The sequence below is a fragment of the Camponotus vicinus genome, unplaced genomic scaffold, assembly GCF_025532165.1.
Source record: "Camponotus vicinus isolate PSW18456_S1 unplaced genomic scaffold, iyCamVici1.0 SCAF_1, whole genome shotgun sequence".
Lineage (NCBI taxonomy): Eukaryota > Metazoa > Arthropoda > Insecta > Hymenoptera > Formicidae > Camponotus > Camponotus vicinus.
Window position 1 is genome coordinate 7228309 of NW_028141945.1, and position 22731 is coordinate 7251039.

Here is a 22731-nt window from a genome sequence, read left to right on the forward strand (position 1 = left end):
GAAAAAAAACTTTATTTTATTAATAAATGTATTAAAAACTGAAAGAAAAATTGATGAATTATTATATATTCATCTCTGACTATAGAAATTTTCAAGTTTTTATTTAATTTAATAATATCTTATGTGTGTGTGTGTATATATATATATATATATATATATATATATATATATATATATATATATACACACACACATAAGAATAGAAGATGAATATTATAATAATTCATCAATTTTTCTTTCAGTTTTTAATACATTTATTAATAAAATAAAAAGTTTTTTTTCTACATGTTTATACAAGATCTTTGAAGAATTTTTTCTTTATATATATATATATATATATATATATATAAAGAAAAAATTCTTATATATATACATACATACATATGTTTGTGTGTGTGTGCGCGCGCAGGTTTACAAAAGTATATACGTATGCTTCATGTATGTACAATTTATCGTTGTGTTCGCGCGCAGCTTTGTCTTCGGTGGCTCATCTTATTAGCCGAGATAATTAACTCAATTTAAAGTTGCTATTTTCTGGCTTGCCGCTTCGCTTAAGAAACTGTCTATCAGCCGTTTTATCAATCGCTTTTTCAAATTAGCTCTCGCTCTTTCATAGTATTGTCAAAAAATCTCAACTGTAAATATAATAGATATTTTTAACTTTCTTACGTCTATAACGCTATATTTAAAAGCGACAAGAAAAAATAGGAAATGTGAAAAAAATAATGATTTTTCTATCTTAAGATATGGATGTAAGAAATATGAATGTAAAAAAATTAAAGAGAAAAAAATATAAATTAAAATTAAAATATTAATATAAAGTCAACGTATTACCTGTTTTTAAACCTTTTTAAAACTTCGTCTCAAGAAAATAAAACTTCTCTTTGAAATAAAAGGGTAATAAAGATCTTGAATCTCACACTTGAGAACATTCAATATACTAATTGGCATTATAGTGACATCGCAATGCCGCTGAAGACACTCGATAAACAAATTGCAGGCGACAACAAATTGCAGCACAAAGGATTGTTAGATCGGAGAGGACAATGATCGACAAATAAATGCATATTGTCTGCTCGATTGTTTATGAATAATTTATTGATCGTTTGTATGTACACCTTCAAAGCATCTTCAAAATGTCTCTGTAACTTGCGAAACGAATTTATGTTAACGAAGCTTGCAAGATGTACGAAAATGTAATTGGAGATCAGTTTCAAAAAGAATTTAATAGAATTTGTGACCTTCCTAATGTATTCGGATTTTTAAAATAAAAGCCTGCATATATATATATGCCTGTATGCACATTATATCATACAGAATATATCATATAAAGAATTTTGAAAAAGAGAAAAAGGAGAAGAAGAGAAGATAGATAAATAGATGATATACAAATAGATGATTTGTTGTGCTACAATGTAAAAATGCTTTGAAATACAGAAAGTATAATACAATAATTAAATAAAATAGACAAAATTAGAATCAGAAAAAAGTCACCTTGTGCTTCTCAAGCATGATACTTGAAATGAGAAGATGAGAAGATTGCATCTATAATGAAAAATAAGTAAAAAGAAAGCAGAAAAAGCAAGTTTCACGCTCAATAGAAATTGCACTACTGTGACATCGATAATGTTAAGCGTAAAATAAACGATTTTCTCCGCTTGTTATCATTGTTTGAATGTTTATCTTTTGTATATATGTATATATATATATATGTATATATATATATATATATATATATATATATATATACATACATACATACATGTGTATATATACATATACATATACATTATATTATTTTGCTTCAATTCTAGCATTTTATCGTTGCTGAAATTATTCGTCGCAATACAATACTTAATATATAATTATATATAATATTAATGCATATAGAAAAAAAATATTAAAATTGATAATTTTCTAAATCGCGATACAATATTGTTTCTCAATAAATAAATATTATTTTGTTAAAGTTGATAAAAATTTAGTTTGTTTATTCCTCAGAAATATTCATCTATAATATAAGCTTTTGTTGATTGTTTATATGCTAAATCGGCTTACATATTAAGAATTCTTGAAGTTCAGTTTCATTTTATTCCGTAATTTTCTTTGATAAAAAGATTTATATATTAAATAATCTAATTAATAGTGATAAGAGATGGCAAAATGTATTTTTTTAGATTATTATATAAATGCGCGTGTGTTTTTTATTCTTTTGGTTTACAATTGTTTAAATTATTTCATTTTTGTAGCTTCTCATAATAATATGCTGCCATTGTTTTTATCAATATAAATTCCATAATTTTAAATAAATATGTTATAAATTAATATAACAATTTTATAATTTATAACATATTTATTTAAAATATCAATAAAAACAATATATATATACATTTGAATAACTGAAATAATTTGACTTGTCTTGAAAATTTTACTGCACAACGTAGATGAAGTCTTCGAAACAACAACAATATGAGGGCAGCAAAGAGTTGCGAATACTGTTTCGTCTAAGTATTTCTTCGAAGAGTCCACGAGTTGTATCTTGATGATCGCGCTTCATCTGCGTCATCTACTCGCGCGGAAAATTGCACTTGCTCGAGAAGAGAGAAAATTTCATTCTAAGAAGAAAAGTACGGTAAACGACAAACAAGGAACAAAGAAACAAACGGAATCAAGAAGATTTAAAAATTTTGTGGCATGTTAAATTACTTATTTTGTCAATTCTTGATCGTATTCAAAAATTGTGCGCCATATTTAATTGCGCAGTCATATTTTATTACGATAGTAATAATATTAATCTCATATTTTTATTTTAAGTAATAAATAATTAAGTTTAGAAAAAAATATTCTAAAAAGTTTATGATGGTATACTTGACATATCTTTTTTTGAAACAAGCTTGAAACGTAAATGTGTGCGCTTACTATAACGAATCTTGCTGTAAGCGTATTACGCTTGTTCATCTTAATATCCGCACCGTTGCGCCGTGGGTGGACGAAATAAAGCCTAATCAAGGAGATGCGGTCTTATCCGCGTCGCAAACTGAGACATATTACGCGGTGAGCTGCGACGAGACGATACGTGTATCGCATAATGCCAATCATGCGAATCACATCAGCCATAATATCTATCAATTCACGCAACAATTTTCTTCGTTTCATCGAGTTTAATCTTTGTAAATTTTATATTTTTTCTGAATTTTATTTATTTTAATAAATAATTTATTATATTAATATTTATTACACACACGCTCTCTCTTTCTCTCTCTCTCTCTCTCTCTCACTCTCTGAGAGAATCACTTTACTCATTACGTAATATAAATTGGGAATGCCATATAAATCCCATCTATTTAAATATAATAAACATTTAATCAGACAGACAACCTGAAGATCATTCGATATTCTAATTGAAAATGTAATTCTAATTATAGAAAACGATTTGGAAATACAGATATAAAATAAAAGTAATTTAGAAAATACAAGCGATTGGATTTTTTTGTATACACAATGCGTTAATTCAAGAGAGAGAGAGAGAGAGAGAGAGAGAGAGAGAGAGAGAGAGAATGCACAGTCCAAAATAAAATATCGAAAATTTCACAAATACTCATATATAGAATATATTTGTTCTTCCAGATTAAAGATATTTTATACATTGCGTATATTAATTTATACATAATAACGCCCTAATACTAACGTTAATAAAACGTTTAATACAAAAATATAAAATTCCATTTAAGAAATAAACTGTAGATTCAAATATAAAACAACAGCAATTTAGAAAAATATAAACGATTGTATTTTTGTAAGCACAACTGTGCATTTTGCGTGTATCCGTGTATGATTATATTTATTATAGCCTGAGGCGAATAAATGTTCTCTTTCCTTCTCTTGCTTTCTCTCTTTTTTTTCTCTAGTACTCTTCCTCTACCTATGCCAAAAATAAAAAATTACCTCTATTATTTCTTTTATATAACGTGTTGATGTTATAATAATTTTTTGTTCTAAATTATTGATATACCGGTGAAAAATATTGCATCACTCCAAAAAAATACAGAAAATGCAAGCAAATGTATGAGTATTTTATCGTATTTTTTCTCCTATCTGTTTTGCTTATATTCATAAAATTATTAACGTATAAAATAATATCAATAAAATATAATTTAGTAATATTTATATATTTTTGTTTTCATTAAAGTAACGATTTTTCTATAAATGCAACACTTTTGATCGATTCTTTACCTTATCATACACACATAATTGTGTATGTATATGTGTATACATATGTATACCGTGCCATGCGAACATAATTTTAAATAAATTAAATAATAACAAAATAAATAGGTGATAATCTTCAATTTTAACTAAAATCATTTTTCAAAATAAAGATCAAACTAATTTCTCTAAATGGAACCATCCTAATTTTTTTATATACATCGATTTCTCGCAATATTTGATATAAAAAGTTGTGGATGGTCAAACTTTGAATAGTTTACGAGATACTTTATATTTTAATTCGACATTTATTTTATTTCTATTTATCTATGATTATTTTGCTTCAATTTTTTATATTTTAATTATAATTTTACACGAAGTACGAAATATTTCGTAAAACATTTGTTTTATTTCTACTTATCTATGATTATTTTGCCTCAAAAGTTTTATGCACAAAATAATAAGAGGAATCAATTAGTGTAAAGAAAACACATAATTTTTTAAAATTGATTCCTCTTATTATTTTGTGCATAAAATTTTTTAGGCAAAATAATCATAGATAAATAGAAATAAAATAAATGAATGTTTTACGAAATATTTCGTACTTTGTGTAAAATTATAATTAAAATATAAAATATCTTGTAAATTATTCAACTTTTGGCTGTCTTACTACAACAATTTTTACACCGAATATTGCGAGGAATTGATTTATATATAAAAAAATTGAGGTAATTCCATTTAGAAAAATTAGGTGGATCTCCACATAATCTTGAAAAATGACCTTAATTAAAATTCAAGATTATCGATTTTTTTCTCTTCAAAACCTTATTAATTTTGTCTAAAACATTTTTTATACAATATCAAATTTTGAAGAAAAAGACTTTATAATACTTTATACGAAATATTTTATATAGTATTACAGTATATAGTATATAGTATATTAGCTAGCACATAGGGCTAAAATTTTCATTGGTTCAAAATTGCACCTGTGTGATATACAGATTATAGGTGTATGTTGTCACATTCAGTTAAGAAAAGATACACGCGAAAATCAGGATTTCGGCCAGCTGGAACTGTTCTAGATTCTGTCGGATCTATTTTCAAAGGCACTTGCTACACATCCTACGCTCACTACGAATCTTGATAGCCGTGAAAACTTAAAATCTAAAACATTTTTTATCATTTTCTCAAATTTATTCACAAAATCATTTTGAGAAGAATATCCTTATTCAAATTTGTTATTTTTATAAAATTAATAATAATAATCTTTTAATAATAAGTATTTTTTTATGTAAAAAATAAGATTAATCATCTTTCAATAACATTTTTCAACTAATTCAATTCAATTCAATTCAATTTATCTTATTAACAAAGTGAGCAACTACAAAATAGTATTTAATGTAAAAAAGATTTTTGATGTAAAAATATGATGAAGAAATATCAGTATGTTTTGACGTTTTACTATAAGGCATTGGATAAATACTCTAGCATAGATATTAATAATAATAAACTTACAAATGCATCTAAGAAAAAAAAATTTGATGTAAAATAAAATATATCATTATTTAATGGAGCGGAACATGTCATCTTTTATGTTTTTTCTATTATAAATATTTATGTGATTCTTTTATCTTTAAAATATATTAAATAGTAAATACATCTAACTAAACCAATTATTATCAATCTGGAAATTAGAACGTGGGTGTGAAATTAGTGCGTACTCGTTTGTATTTTCGACTGTACTTGCGTTACTCTCACAGATTACTTTTCTGTTTTCACGAGAGGCACGGTTTGTCCTCAATTATTAATCCCGAAATTACGCAATCGTGAATCGCGAAACAACACAATAAACGGCCAATGTATTATTAGATATTCCGTTTGTAGCGTGGCCGTAACTTAAAGATACATCAGAGACAATAATTTTTAATGAATTTATATCAAAACATTGCAATCTATATAAATGGTTCTTATTTATTTATTTTACATTATCAACCAACAATATATAATGTATAATATGATATCATAAGATTTTACAGTTGCCATTATTCTAAATTTAAAAAACCATTTATAATATTATGATAATATATATATATATATATATATATATATATATATATATATATATTATATTATATTATATATAATATTATATATATTATTACATATAATAGCGTTAATAATATAAAGAGATAAATAATTTAAAAAATCAAAAGTAAAATTTACGTATTTCCTCCTTCTATTTTTTTATATACCGAAGATGATCGTTTAATATTTTTTCTTAATATATATTTAATTTTATAGTATTTAATTGTTATATATTTTACATATTAAAATATTCAATATTGAAACCACGATGTTTTTCTGGTGCATCAAAATTTTCCGTTCAGGAAAATTGCATCGCGTAATTTGACACATGCTGTAGTTTTGCAATTAACCGTTTCTCACGCTATTATTTCCGCGGACAAACTTTAAAATAAACATTTTTTATCGTTTTCATCCTTGGGTAAATTGATGTTATTATGCGGTTTATCGCAGAATAAACCGCAATTGTTGAAACAGACTCAGTTTGTAATTTCGCAATGCAATACAAATTTTTCATTTCAATTTAGGCAACGTTCAATTTATTCACGTTTACTTTTAATGTTTTTACAACAACTCATAATGTTATAATCGTGTTATAAGTTTGATTTTTTTTTTGATAAATTGGATTACATTCATTTATGTACTAATCTTAATAATTTAATTATTGCACCTAATTATAGACTCTATCATTTATTATAATCTTATTTCTTTATTTATAGTTTTATTACTTTATTATATAGAATTTTATTAATTTAATTGCAAATCTAACATATAGTTTATATATATATATATATATATATATATATATATATATGTATATATCGTATATATATATATATCCAAGTTTTTATATTTATTTTAAAATAAATTAGTTTGATTAAAGTCGTAAATATAAATTCATTGTTTTTAAAATGTTATAATTTTTGAGAATTATATATACATATCTATATATATTTATATTTTATATTATTGAATTTAAAAAAATAAAAATAAAAGTTTAGTACAGAGTACAAGTGAAAGATACTGTAATTACAAAATTATTATTCTTTAAAAGAAATATTTGTATAATAACTCCTTTTAATTTTCAAAATTTTTCTTATGTATTTTATATATACATACACGCACGCACGCATGCATACAGTCAAAAAAATGAAAAAAAAAGAATATCCAGAGAAAAATTATAATTATAATATTCTTTCGAAGACCATATTGATAAAATAATATTAGAAAATAAGATTAATTCAAAATGTCTAAAACTGCCGTTATTTAATTTAATAATATTTTTCACTACCAATATATACTATATAAAAGATAATTGAGAATAATATAATTAATTAAAAGAAAAAGATTTGCGGAACTCGGGGGGGGGGGGAGGGGGTGAATCATTATTTTATATATATACTTATATAATATAGACATAACTATAAAAATTTTCTACAACGTATTATCAAATATAAAATACTTATTAATGTGCTAGTAGGTTGTTAGTTGTTGATATATGATTAAGAGATACCGATTAATTAATATATAATACTGTTGCTGTAAAAAGTCTCTCCATAGATTTGTGTATTTTATATATTTTTTTGTCAACATTTCGGTTTCTTAAAATGTTTGATCATTATATTGTTTATATATTAAAAAAGTTATATATAATAGAAATTATAGTATTTTTATTTATAATGAAATGAATATTTTTATTCAATATTTTTATTCAATAGAATAAAAATGAAAATTTGAATGAAATCATGTATTATACATACTCTTTTTCACACTCACCTTTTTCGCAGTCTGATTTCTTAATAGTGCGATGAACCTTATAAGCACTCACAAATATACACTCACGGATACTATGAGCTTTAAATTTTTGACGGAACGATGGCGTCGCGACGCCGCGGAAAATCGAAGGACAAGCTTCGTAACGCCGGCAATCGGCAATTTGAATTGCAACAAAACGAAACACACGACCCGGTTTCCAAACGCGTCACGCGATCATGCAATAATGTATAACAACAATGATGGAAGGCGAGAGATATATAGTAGCACCACGTGGCTATGCAGTTGTCGGGATGAAGAGCACGTAACAAACCATCCTCACATGTCGGCAGCTCGCTGCACACTACATTCTACATTGCTCCGTCATCGCGGTTATCCGTGCGGGAGTCTCCCTCCACAGTCTACGCACCTCACACCACCCACAATACCTCTCTTATAGCACGCGCTATTCATATATATCTATACATGCAATATAGTAAAGTCATAATCACATACTACATTTGATTAAGGGAATGATAATTCAATAAAAAATTTCTTTAATTAAATGTAATGAATTTATACAAAAATTTATATATTTCAGCGCTTGGTTCTTAGCCTTCTGCGATTTGTTTTTGATTTATATCTTTTGAACTTCTTTTTTTTAAATTAATTTTATTTATATATTTATATAAAAAATATTCACTAACTTTATTGCAGATGTTTCACTAACTTCATTGCTATTTTCTAAGAAATTATTGAAGATATCGATGTAAATTTTTTTAAATTTTATTTTATTGTTATTTTATTATTATTATATAAAGAATTTTTATTCGATAAAATTTAAAAGAAAATTATTCCTGAAAGCATCATGAATCACTAATAAAATATTTATCAGCGATAAAAGCATAAATGGAAAATACAAATGTAAAGTAATTATTTCAATATTATTATATAATTGCTTAGAAAATGTTATATGATACAGTTTACAATATATATAATTTATATTTTTATTATATGATGTAGCTTTTAGTATTTATTATTATTTAATGTAATAATAAAGATCAATTTTTTATCATTGTCATAATTCTTTATATCTAATCAAACACGATTAGATAATGTAATGAATAGAATGACATATTATAATATGGAAAATATAGATAATTTTATTTCCTCCTTAAATACATATATATAACACAGATATATATTATGAAAATACTATTTTATATACATATATACAGTTAAATTATTGAAAAAATATCGTTAAAATAAACAATTAAAGATCAAGAAAATTATTTTCAATGTATATTATATTATTGACATTATCATCATTAAAAGATGACTTGAAAGTGGAGTCGCAATGCTCAAAGGCATAATTTTGAGATAAAAATCAAGTGAGTATAAAAGCGACATTAAATTCGAATTGCTTGTATCTTGACGCGCGAAACCTTAACAGAAAATGGCCTCTGTCGTCATCAAAATAAAAAGACGTCGTAAAGACACATCGTGCGACACTCAATCTTTTCGCGTTACTCGCGATATGCGATTCGAGATATGTATACACAAAGTATGAACAGGTCGAGTAAATTGCGCGCGCGTGCACACACACACACACACACACACAATTCTTAATTTCACTCTTAATTTTATTTTTCCCTCACACAAGGAGAGAATAAAAAATTCAACTACAAATTTATTTAGGATTGTCATGTTTTCTTGTCACGAAATAAACATACACGAATGTGTAATTACACATACATGAAAATATAATTATAAATATAATAAAATAAATATAATAAAATATAAAAAAGAAAGTATATATATATTTACATAAATATAAGAGTTTAATAATGTATATGTAATATTTTCCATTTATGCTGTAAAATGATTTGTACAAAATAAATTACAAATAAATAGTATATATAATTATTATATTATATTATATCTTATTATGTATATATATATATATCATAAATAATATATAATGATAAAAACAAATATAATTTCACGAAAAATGTACAGATGTTTTACGACTTTCGAATTAATGAAAATTTGCATATTTTGCGTAACATTTCGTAGCAACTTAAGTTGATTAATCGCTACCCCGTAAAATATTATATAAAATGTTCGTTAAAATAATATTTCAGTGTAAACTTTCTAAAACAAATATTTTTTCAAGTGTAGCAAGTTTCACGTATCAATGTGAAAATAATTTGCGAACAAATGTATAAACAAAATGCGTATTTGAACATTTCGTTTCGCTTTTGCAGCGCAATTTACATAAATTTATCTTTCTCGGATATATGTTTTTCTTTCGAATATTTGTATATTTCTGAAAGCATCATGAATCACTAATAAAATATTTATCAGCGATAAAAGCATAAATGGAAAATACAAATGCAAAGTAAATGGAAAATTTTATTGAAATAACATTATAATATCTCGTACAAATAAACGAGAAAAGTAATTATTGAAATAAATAATTGTAAAAAATATTTCTTTTTTAAGAGCTGTATTGTTAATTATGACAAGTAATACACATATAACACACACGCACATCTGCACACACACATACACACACACACACACACACACACACACACACAAATAAACATGTGTATATGTAAACATAGAATAAATATAAGTGTAATAAATTTTAAAAAAGTTTGATAGTATTATAATAGTGATGGCAAAAAAAATTATCTGTTTATGTGTCAATTTATGTTTTTATAATTTTAAAGACATAATAATTTTTATGTATTCTCTAGTAAAATTTGTTTTCTTGTAAATTTGTAAGATTTTTTTATATTTTCATGATTTGACGCATTTTAGATATACCGCAAAAAGAAAATAGAAAACTTCTCGATCGTACATTTATATGCAGAAAAGAGCGCGCAAATACTTTGCGGCGAAATTCGGTCGTTTGGCTATTTACTTGGCAGATCAACTCTCTCGTGACTTTACACTATTGTCTTGTCGCCTCAAATAATTCAACTTTTATAGTTTTTAAATTTAGAAGGATGGTATTGGATAATTATTGTTATGTAATGCAATATATATATATGTATATCTGTAATATGTATATTTATATTATATATATATATATATATATATATATATAAAATAAAAATATACATATTACAAATGTACATACATATATATATATATATATATATATATATATATATATATATATATATTGCATTACGTAACAATAATTATCCAATACTATCCAATACCATCCAATACCATATATATATATATATATATATATATATACATATATATATGTGTGTGTGTGTGTGTGTGTGTGTGTGTGTGTGTGAGTTTTTAAAAAAATTATAGAGCTCTGAATAAAAAATGTTTGTGCATATAGCTTACTTGTCTATATATATATATATATATATATATATATATATATATATATATCATATAATAGGAAAAATATTATTTAACAAAGTGCTTTTCATCTATTAATACAAGTAGAAACAAAAAAATTGCGTTTTTATATATCTTATATATATATATATATATATATATATATATATATATATATAGTTATATTTGTTACATATTGACGAGTGTTTAATCTCAGCTTACAATTAATCAAAACTTAATCAAATACTTCGCGTCAATAACATTTAATTACTTTATCACAGTTTGTTTAAATCACGTGTTACACATGTTATATAATTACATCCAATATATATATATATATACAATAAATAAATAAATAAATATATATATATATCCTCCCTTTATATTTTTTTAGTTTGATAAAGGTCGGTTTATATTTTATATTTTATTGTTAAAAAATGTAGAAAATAAAAAAACGCAGATATTTTTTACATTTAATTTCTTACAAATCGTTTATGTTGGAAAAATTTAATTTATTCAAATTCATTTTATTTAAAAAAAAATGATCAATCCATTCTAATATCATTTGCAACAAAATTGTTAAAAATAAGCAAAATTTTATTTCTAATAAACAAAAAATGCATACAAAATATATATGAAAGTGATATAACATGCAAGTTATGTAGATAATATGAAAATATGTATATATGAAAAAGTAGTGCGATTTGCGATTTGGAACGAAGCATCATAAATTCGCTTGTTTATCATTAATCATATGATTTATTACAAATTTATTATAATTATAAACATACATATGTGTACAAAATGTCATGCGCCGTAAACTTTCCGTAAAATAAATTTCTTGCATACATTTCTTATAAATAAAAAAATTAAATAAATATATATGAAAAAATAAAAAAAATTAAATAAGAGAAAAAAAGCCATTTAAACTTAAGTTTATAATTAATATTTTAATATTTTCTAAAAATTTTTAATAAAAAAAATTTTAATGAAAAAATATATTTTCTAAATTTTGGGTTTATTTTCTATTTTTATTTTCTATCTAATTTTATTTTATTTCAGTTTATTCTAATTTTAGTTTATTTTCTATCTAATTTATAATCAATTTATAGTCGCTTTATTAGCACAAAAATTATTTTATTGCGTGTACTTTATCTAAATTAAAAATGGTTTAAAAATGTATTACTTATATATTATCTTCTCCAAAAGTAAAAAATAATCGTCTTATCATTATTATTAAAATATTCTTTGAAATGTTATCAGTTGCAGCAATCGTTACACAAAACTGTCATAAAAGTTTTATGTATTTTATTTTTATTGTATTGTATTTTTTAATTTAAGTATATATAGTAATAAAATATTGTAGAAATAGAGACAGAAAACAGAAATTTTTTGAAAGATTAAAACACATGCTTTCAGAATTCATAGAATTATATTTATTAAGTGAAAAATAAATAAATGTTAAAAAGATTTTATATACACACACACACATATATGTATTAATATGTGTGTGCGCGCGCGCGTGCGTGTGTGTTTGTATGCATATGTTTTACTTTCTCCCATATAGCTGTCATAATTTGTCAAGAGGACATTATAGTATATATGACGAATGTTTATCTATACACTTTAAGATAATATAAAAATATTTTAAAATAATAAAATTACCTTGAAAAATATTTCACCGATAGTACAGAAAGAGCATTGTAGAATTTAAAATTACTTCCTAAATGGAAATATAGAGAGATGTAAGAGATTTAGATGGCGTTTTATATAATAAAAATCACTAAAGGAAACTCTTAGAGTATATCCAAACAAATTTGCATAAACGCATAATATATATACATATATATATAAAGAAATTAAACAATCCTAGAGAAAAGACGTCCGAAGGATATCCAGAGATAATAGTCAGAAGATACTTTATGTTTTCTGGACGTCTTTTGGATATATGTGCTATTAGGGAAATGTCTAATAGAATGCCATATTGTACTATCTTTTTCATACTAGACGAATGATTGATTGATATTTCGTGCATTATACATCTAGGCAAAAATATCTGAATAAATCCCAAAGATTTTCGCATACAGGACGCGGAAACGATTAAGGCCCTTGCACAATGTTAGGCAATATGCAACAGGAACAGAAAATAATATCTATTCTCTATTCTTATTGATGAATATTTTTTATTCCGCGTTTTTATTGAATAGTTTCTATTCCCTGTTCATATTGTCTGTTGCCTAGCATCTTTACTGCGTGGCAAGCCAATAATAAGTAAAAATATTTTAATTGTGATAGGTCGATTACGATTATGACTAAAACTTTCATCGTATCATGGTCTTTAGATTTGCTCTCTATTATTCTTCTTTTATCGTAAATAAATTCCTTTTGGAAAAGCACCTATCTGAACTTTTGTACACAGTCAATGGCGTTTTCGAATGCTCCGATTTAATCGCTCCGGGGTAATTTAATAGACATCATTGGCTGCGTTCAGCAGAAAAAGCTGCTTTGCAACTGTTGTAAAATTCGTGAGCCTGATTGGTGTATGCTCTTAATTTTGACTGAATCTAAGAGCATACACCAATCAGATTCACGAATTTTACAACAGTTGCAAAGCAGCTTTTCCTGCTGAACGCAGCCATTGACAATCACAGCCGTTCTTCTGAAGAATATAATAAAAAATTACTAAATATGGTTTTCGGCTCTCATTTAAGAAACGACAATTTCACAAACGTTTTAATTAATATATTCCTGACTCACAAACGATTCCGTATCGATTGACTCTGCAGAACTTAAATAGAATTTAAATAAAAAACAAAGGTGCCAACTTATGACCATTTTTATTTTATATTTTGCAGCAAAAGACTGATCTCATAAACGTTTTAATTAATCTCACAATCAGCTACAAACGATTAAAAAAAACTCGAAAAATCAAAGTGAAAGTGCCAAATTACCGGAGCCCCAGTTGTACAGTACGCGTCAATGGCCGCATTCAGCGGACTCGGGAGTGCCTCGTTTGACCAAGTTGCGATTGACCATAGCCAATTATATCGACTTGTGCTTAGGGTAACCAGCAACGATTGATCAATCAGAGAGACCTATTTTGAATTGGCCAATTGGCGACGTGGTCAATCGGGTGTCACCCAGCGGACTCGACCGCTAATAGCGTTTTCGATTGGGAAAAAGTTAGTGCGCACCAGTGCGCACTCAGTTCACACGAACACTGGACAAGTTCCATGGGTTGCACTGAATAGTGCAGGTGAAAAAGAACACGCCGAAATTTTCAGTGCCACTTGAGTTGACTAAATCGCGGGAAGAACGAAAAAGTAACCTCGACATCTCGTGTTCAGTTAAGTAATGATTTTTACTATATGTAATTAAATAATATAGAAGATGATCAAGAATATCACGTATTTATCAATAATTGTACACACTTACATGCAATAAATTATTACATGCAATGGCACAAATAAAAAAATTTTAATCTAATCTTTGAGTTTTTACTAATATTTGATATTATTCATTTAGGATTGAAAGCATAATGGAAAAAATAAATGTAGAGTGCAGTTTCTGTGGAATTGTTGGATCATATAAGACTATATTGAATCATATTAATTGCGATCATCCCGATTCAGAAACTAACAATTGTGAATCCCAGGCTGGATGTAGCAATGTTCAGAAATCGCAAGAAAATTCAGAAGTAGACCAGACTGATAATAGCAAAAGTAATATATTTTTGGTAAATAAATTATAATAGACATTTATCAATGCAATGAAGGTCTAATAATATAAATATTTTAAGATTTGGCAGAATGGAGTGAAGGTGAAACGAAATTACTCCTAGATAAATATGGTCAATACATGGTTATGATTGGTCCGATGAAAGAATTTAAAACAAAGAAAACTATGTGGGAGAAAATAGCAATGGACTTAAAAAATATTCTTGGTGTGTCCAAAACATCTCTGCAATGTGAAAATCGGTATAAAACCATCATGAAACGAAAGAAGAAGGCAATCGATAACAACAAAAGTACAGGGCGGAGTAAAATGACTGTTCCTTATGAAAATGAATTATCAGGAATTGTAGGATTAGATGATAGCATAGAACCTGAGGTATAATTTTAATTTTAAATCATGTAATCAATCTTATAAATTTTTAATTATATTTTATAATTTTAACATTATTTGTGTATAAATATAGGTTTTAATGGCCAAACATCTAGTTGTAAACAAGAAACGAACATTATCTAATCTTGGAAATGAAACCAAAGAAAACGTTTCTGATAAAGAGACAAATGCTAAGAAAAAGAAGATTTCTAATAAGAATCGAAGTGTCGAAGACACTTTGAAGGAAATACATGAAAAGAAAGAAGAAGGTAGAGAACGAAAACATCGAGAAAAACTTGAGTTGTTTAAACAATTTTGTGAGAAATATTACGAAAAGAAAAGTGAATAATATAACATTCCAAACACTTTCAACGAAAAAGTTATATACATTTATATACATGTAAACCCCTTCAGGGTTAGCCGAGTAAACGGTATTACTTCCAAATATTGTACCAAAGTACTTGCATTATTTCCAAATATTCTACCAAACTTAATATTGTGTCATGTTTTGTGTTCATTACTATTATTTTTTATTTTATTTTAATTTAAAGACTGTTACACAAATTAAGGCATTAATAATAGAATAAGAATTTACTATTAACTATTATCAAATGACTCGCATATTTCATTTCTCTTCTGCTCTCCTCTTCTTTTTGCTTCTATTTCTCCCAAAACTTGGGGATCATCGATATTAAATATTTCATCGTTATTGGGCTCGTTTATTAATTCTATGTCGAATGAATCCTTCAAATCAATACACAAATTGTGCAATACGCAACATGCCATTATAAATTTTGACATTTTTTTGACATCGTGAAATTGTAATTCTATTAACTGACGAAATCGCGACTTTAACAAGCCAAATGCATTTTCGATAAGCACTCTAGTTCCACAAAGCTTTTTGTTATATATTCTTTGTGATCGAATAAGATTTCCATAATCTTTATAAGGTGTTAAAAGATATTCCCTTATTGGGTAAGCACTATCGCCTAACAAGTGATACTTTCCATTTTGACATATACCACTAATATTTTTGCTTATGAAGGATAATGTGAATGTCCTGCTATCGTGAAGTTTGCCAGCCACTCCAGTGAAGGCGTCAATAAATCTCTTCTTATCATCACAAATTCCTTGTAATACAAGACTCGTTTTGTCATGTTGATTAGCGTAAGTAGATCTTATTTTATACTTAGGAGTTCGAATGTTTATATACGATCCATCAATACATCCTAATATATTTGGAAAACCTGATATCTGAAAAGAAATAATTATTTATTATTTTAATTTATAACAATTCAATAATAATTAGAAGTAATTTTCTCTCTTTTATTTAAGATGTAACCTTTGAAAAACGATAAGCCAGCTCATCTTTTTCTTCGTTATTATTGGGAAACTGTATAACATCTTTCGCTATGCTTAAAAGATAATTCATAACCCTTGATAAAATCGTTTCGCAGGTTGAAATAGCTGTATCGAATCGATCTGCTACATCTCGCATCGATGATTTGTTTCCTGCAAACCTGTAAAATATATTATATCAATTTTTATACAATTATAATTATTAAAAGGAACTGTTTTATGCTGCACTAACCACAAAAAAGATAAAATATGCTTTTCAGCAGAAACTGCTGATCTACCACCATGCATTTCATTTTTTGGAAAGAAATCTGATTGCTGAAAACCATCTATTAATTGCTCACATGTTTCTGGACACATTCTGAAATGCCTACAGAACTATGACAAATATAAAAATTATTATTATTCAGTATAAAAATGCTATTATATTACATTGTACATTAATTATATTTTAAAAAAGGATATAGGTTCGATGTTTATATAAAAAGATATAACACTTACGGTGTCATTATCCATGTTTTTCACACATGCTACGTAATTTACAGTTTTTGGAATTATTCTTCTAGTTCGAAGAGTTGTAATTATTTCTTCTTCCTCGCTTGAACTAGAAGAAGATTCCAAAAATGTCTCCAAAATATTAAAGAGAGCCAAATCCGAATTGCTCATTTTGTCGAATTTTCGTTCGTTATTGTTCAAAAGAATGCCCTACTGCTTGCATGCATCCAGTGCACTAAACTGGCACCGTCAAAATATCTCGTGCCACTTAGTGCGCACTGAGTGCGCACTATGCGAGTGTCGTGCGTTCAAACGAACACGCAACACTAGCCAAGTACGCATTGGCACTGCCAATCGAACACGCGCCTGACACTCAGTGCAGCCAGTGCACCCCAATCGAAAACGCTATAAGTAGCAATCGAACGTGATTGGTTTCTACTTTCCGACCAATCAGCGTCGAATGACAACGGAAAATCTAGTAATGTTGTCCAACTGTTGAGTTCGCTAAATGCGGTCAATGATTCGTTCCGTTTCCCTAGCGAGGATTGGTAAGGCTGAGTTTCCACTGAGCGCGTCACGCGTCGCGTCATCCAGCGCGAGCCAATCAAAACATCCCATTGTAATAACACGGAAAACATGTTATTACAATGGGATGTTTTGATTGGCTCACGCTGGTTGACACAACGCGTGACGCGCTCAGTGGAAACTCAGCCAAATATCTATCATTTGCTCTCTCTCTCTTTCTCTCTAATGTATAAGAATCCTCTGCATTAGCAAAGGATAGACATTGGCCGCATTCAGCGGACTCAACCGCTAAGTAGCAATCGAACATGATTGGTTTGTACTTTCAGGTCCGACCAATCAGCGTCGAATTACATCGGAAAATCTAGTAATGTTGCCCAACTGTTGAGTCTGCTGAATGCGGTCATTATCCCTCGCTAGGGAAAGGAAACAAATCAATCGCCGCATTCAATAGTTGGACAACATTACTAGATTTTCCGATGTAATTCAACGCTGAATGGCTGGATCTGAAAGTAGAAATCAATCATGGGCTCCGAAAACTTGGCATCCCCACTTTGACTTTAGAATTTTTTTTTTTAATCGTTTGTGATAGCCAAAATGGCGTCGAAAAGTGTGCACTTTTATTACATATGTATGTACACTTTAAGTGCAATTTTCTAACCTGTATGTGAAATCTGAGAAGCGTTCGTGACTAGGTTGCTGCATAAAAGAAAAAAGAAATCAAAACGAAAAAGGTTTTCGTTTATTTCGCATCACAAAAACCGAAAATAACAACAAAAAATGCGAAGAATAGCTGAAATTAATTGGCAAAAATACATTGTCATCAAGGATTCATGCAAATATATAATTTGAATGAGCCAAAATGGCGAATGATTGTAGTACTTTGGATATCTAGTGACTCTTTAATATATATATATATCTTTCTCTCTCTCATAGAATTTAGCAGAAACGTGGCGGACTTCCGGCTCGTGTCTCTAGGTCTGTTCTTTATAGCTGAACTGGCTGCACTGGGTGCCTATTACGGTTCTTGAAGCGAGGTGAAAATTACAAAAGTGAACAGATTTACTAGATTTCGACAAATGAAATTGTAGATACTCTAGTAAATTTCCTCACTTTTGTTATTTTCACTTCGTTTCAAAAACCGTAATAGGCCCCCTGGACTGCACTAGTTCAGAGGTTATCTTTTTCCTCCCAATGTGATTGAAAAAGGATAATTTCTGAACTAGTGCAGCCCAGTGCAGCCAGTTCAGCTATAAAGAACAGACCTTCTGATTGTGGGCCTGTTCTTTTTAGCTGCACTGCTACACCAGTGCAATTAGTTAGAGTGAAAGAAAGTATGTTTGTCTCTTTTTAACTTATTGCACTAGTGCAGCGGTGCAGCTAAAAAGAACAGACCCTGTGTCTCTAGTTCAGTGGTGATGCGGCCATTCTGTACTTCGTTTATACAATACAAGATGGCGAAATTATCGTATACTGATTTTATCGAATCAATTTCCTCACTATATTTTTATATAATTAACGATTGACATGGATTGATAGGAAAGTTAGCAGACGAATCGAATATAAGAGGTGTCATATAAATATAATTCTGAAGTAATCCAAATACAAATAAATAAAATAATTATACAAACAATATACGTATATATATAAAAAAAAAAAAAAAATACTAAACGGCGAAATAAACATGTAAGATAAGATGATGAATATTCCCTATATTATACAATAATGTGCATAATTTTTGCATAACCTTCTAGTGTAACAAATCTTGTGCTAGATAACAGTTTATAAAATTGAAAAAAATATCCTAAACAAAATAAAGTTTTACTTGTGCGACACAATTATGACATTATAATACGATATAAACAGTAAGAATATCCACCAAACATTTCATAAAAATTGCAAAAATAGTGAAAGTATATTGTGCAATATATGAAATATATCGAATATATATACTTTACTGTGGTGATTGTGAAATATGACTTCATATAACTTCTAGTTCTCATAGCTTGTCAGAGAGATTTACAATATGTGAAATTTGTGATTCAGATCACAATTGTGAAATTCATTATATGCTCAATGCTTCACGAAGATAACTAAGGAATATTAAATAAATCGTGAAATATATTAAATACATTGTGTGTGAAGTAATTGCCTGAAGTAATTTTGTAATACAGCCGCTGTTAATCTTTCTATTTTGATAAATTGCAAGAAACTTTAAAATGGGATCCGAACAAAGCTCTCAAAGTGGTAATCAAGGTAATAATAGTGGAAGAGCGAGGACTAATCAGCTTAGACGAGGCAAAAGTGTTCCAAATCGCGAAAGAATGCCAGAAGATACCCCACCGAGATGCACCAGTCCTGGTGCCAGTATTTGTTCCGATTCTGATCTTCCGTATATTTCTTATACGGTGAATCGACCTATCGGAGATTCGCCAAAGATGACTAATAAGCAGTCACAACTTTATAGAGGAAAGAGTATCGGAGCTGGGGAGATTTCGAGGCGAAAAAATGGCTTAGGCACCATGAATCACAGGTATCAAATCAACTATAAGATATCAATTTATATATATATCATTAACTCTAAAAAATGTTTGATAAAATATATAATTAAAAAACAATAATAATTCTTACATCTTGTTGATATATAATTTTATATTAATTTCCATAATTTTATTTTCTCATGCACATAAAAAACTCTTTAATAATGTGTGCAAATGTAATATGTATTACTTTATTATTAGACATTTAATTTATTAGTGTCTCATAAAATTAAAATTTTAGAAATACAGTATCTAATATGCATCAATCTAATGTGACATTTTATCAATTTAATCTTTTTTTCTATTCTATCAGACACACAAAGATTAATACATCAGACAATAAAATTCATAACATTGTGGTGGTGAAGCCAGCTCAAGCAGATCCTACAGCAGAGAAAGATCCTGATTTAGTGAAACTGCAGAGTATTCCGATGTTCCTGCCAATTATGCGCGGTACGTTAAATCTACCGCCGGGTGTGCGCGATCCAGAAGTTCTAGAAAGACTTGATCCCGTTGGCCTATTTAACTTATGCGCACGTTATCAACATCATCTTAATACGAACGCGCAGACAATAGCCATGGAACAAGTCAGTCTATGCACAAATATAGAAGCAGAGTTTGCTAAGGCGCTGAATTTTGCTGTTGATCGCCAGAAAAAGTTTGCCAGATTCGCCGAACAATTGAATAAGGTACACGAACTCAGCCGCCAGCTCACCAGATGCCATTCGCTTCTTAATCAAACTCTCGAGAGCTTCGAGACGCTCAATAATCTGTTGCCAATAGAAGAGAGACTCGAACCTTTTGTCTGGACCACGGGTTAAATCGGATTCAAATGTTGCAATTAAAAATCATTATTGCTTACATTTTCTTAGCAAAGGCAATTCTATCGATAATCCTCATAATCTTCTAACTTCAAAAAATTACAAATTACATTATAAGAATTTTAACATCCAACCTCTACATGCAATGGACAGAAAAATAAGAAAACCAAATTAAGAAAAAGAAAACAAATATACATTCTTCATTGAAACACAATTTATTGTCATTATAAATTCTGAACATACCCTAGCAGCTTCTATTAGCCAATCGCTGGGACTTCAGCCATCTGTATGCAACAATAGCATCGCTCTGTTGTTTCTCCAGTTTTCTTCTTTCTATCACAGGTAAGTTCTTTCTCTTTCCAGATCGATCCATCACTTTGGAATTGGAAGAAACTTTAGAATTTTCTAGTAGCGAATTCAGTAACAAATTCTTCGGTTTCCTTTCTTCATTAATTTTCTTTGATTTGATATTCAATTTTGGAGGTTCATGAGCTACTTCGTTAAAGGCAATTTTATCTTGGAAATTTTCAAACTCGTCAGCATTCTTTACTTTCTTTTCTTTTTTCAACCGCAATTTCAGCTTTCGTTTCTCGCTCTTTGTCAAAGGGGTTTCAGTTGTCTTCCTTTTTCTCTTGATGTTTTTGTGAGCTCGCAACATTTCTACATTGTCCTTTTCGCGTTTGCACTTTATTAAGCCCTGAATTTGTCCAGTTTCAAGATCCCGCTCAATCTGAACACCATATTTTTTCTCAAATGCAGTCTCCTTAAGAAAGGCATATGTGTCCTTGGAAATTCTATGCAAAAATTGTTCACCAGATTCATTTGGTCGTTGTTGAAACACTGGTACCATTTTCTCAGGTTTTGCTTTTGGATGCAAACTTAGTTTAGAGTGTTGCTGGCCTACGCAGATGAGTGTGTTCTTCTTCTTTCGTTTTCTTTTTAAAATGTTGTTGGTCTTTGCGGCTTCCTTTAATTTGATCATGCGTTCAAGACTCCTTGGAATAGCCTGCTCATCCGTGTCCTTCGGTGCAATATTCGTGCGTAATTCTAACCTAAAACAAACTGTCAATTAAGAATCATAAATCTATGTGTGTTCCGTTTGATGCTACTTTTGCTTCGAAGCGTTTGATGGACCAATGAGAGAGAAGAATCTTGCACTTCGAAACTAAAATAACGTCAAGTGGAGCGCACTTGTACCTCGTTGTTTAACTTGCAAACTGCTAATACTACAACTCACTCCGCTAAACGTTTGGCGTGCTGTTTTTCGACATCCTTGACACCTCGATGTTTCTTCGCCGGTATCTTGCCCATTTGTGTTTTACCGTTTCCCCGATTTATCGTAAATATTTAAGGTTACGTTCCAAAACGTAAGTAAACGAGGAAATTTTACTCGGATGGTCGTTCCGTTCGAATCTCTTTTAAGCCTTTCTGATTGGTTCAAATCGGCCATCGAGTAAAATTTCCCTCGGTTACGTTCT

General features: G+C 28.3%; 4 protein-coding genes across 8 annotated transcripts in view; 2 read left to right on the plus strand and 2 right to left on the minus strand.

Annotated features, from left to right (window-relative positions):
- LOC145970774 (uncharacterized) overlaps nucleotides 1-8394 on the minus strand; it is a 59932-nt gene extending 51538 nt beyond the window's left edge. For both annotated transcript variants that reach the window (XM_083097734.1, XM_083097723.1), the window contains exon 1: nucleotides 8065-8394. The gene's annotated coding sequence lies outside the window, so the exon portion shown is untranslated. The remainder of the gene's footprint in view (nucleotides 1-8064) is intronic.
- Nucleotides 8395-14577: 6183 nt separating this feature from the next.
- On the plus strand, nucleotides 14578-17040 carry LOC145970810 (uncharacterized). Of its 2 annotated transcripts, none has more exons than XM_083097807.1 (4): nucleotides 14578-14761; nucleotides 14941-15137; nucleotides 15215-15525; nucleotides 15614-17040. In XM_083097807.1, exons 2-4 carry the CDS (start codon nucleotides 14954-14956, stop codon nucleotides 15866-15868), a joined length of 750 nt encoding a protein of 249 aa, XP_082953933.1. In that variant the 5' UTR covers nucleotides 14578-14761; nucleotides 14941-14953; the 3' UTR covers nucleotides 15869-17040. The 2 variants fall into 2 exon arrangements, with proteins under 2 accessions (XP_082953933.1, XP_082953942.1); XM_083097816.1 differs by lacking the exon at nucleotides 14578-14761 and adding an exon at nucleotides 14822-14838.
- Nucleotides 17041-19368: 2328 nt separating this feature from the next.
- Nucleotides 19369-21467, plus strand: Borcs5 (BLOC-1 related complex subunit 5). 2 transcript variants are annotated; one of them, XM_083097797.1, is made up of 3 exons: nucleotides 19369-19757; nucleotides 20102-20425; nucleotides 20746-21467. In XM_083097797.1, the coding sequence occupies exons 2-3, from the start codon at nucleotides 20112-20114 to the stop codon at nucleotides 21251-21253; spliced, it is 822 nt and encodes a 273-aa protein (XP_082953923.1). In that variant the 5' UTR covers nucleotides 19369-19757; nucleotides 20102-20111; the 3' UTR covers nucleotides 21254-21467. The 2 variants fall into 2 exon arrangements, with proteins under 2 accessions (XP_082953923.1, XP_082953916.1); XM_083097790.1 differs by having other exon boundaries at nucleotides 19372-20425.
- Nucleotides 21425-22691, minus strand: LOC145970790 (uncharacterized). Of its 2 annotated transcripts, none has more exons than XM_083097767.1 (2): nucleotides 22491-22691; nucleotides 21425-22305 (listed from the first exon to the last, which is right to left on the minus strand). In XM_083097767.1, the coding sequence occupies exons 1-2, from the start codon at nucleotides 22562-22564 to the stop codon at nucleotides 21498-21500; spliced, it is 882 nt and encodes a 293-aa protein (XP_082953893.1). In that variant the 5' UTR covers nucleotides 22565-22691; the 3' UTR covers nucleotides 21425-21497. The 2 variants fall into 2 exon arrangements, with proteins under 2 accessions (XP_082953893.1, XP_082953902.1); XM_083097776.1 differs by having other exon boundaries at nucleotides 21425-22315; nucleotides 22491-22687.
- Between the last annotated feature and the right edge of the window lie 40 nt (nucleotides 22692-22731).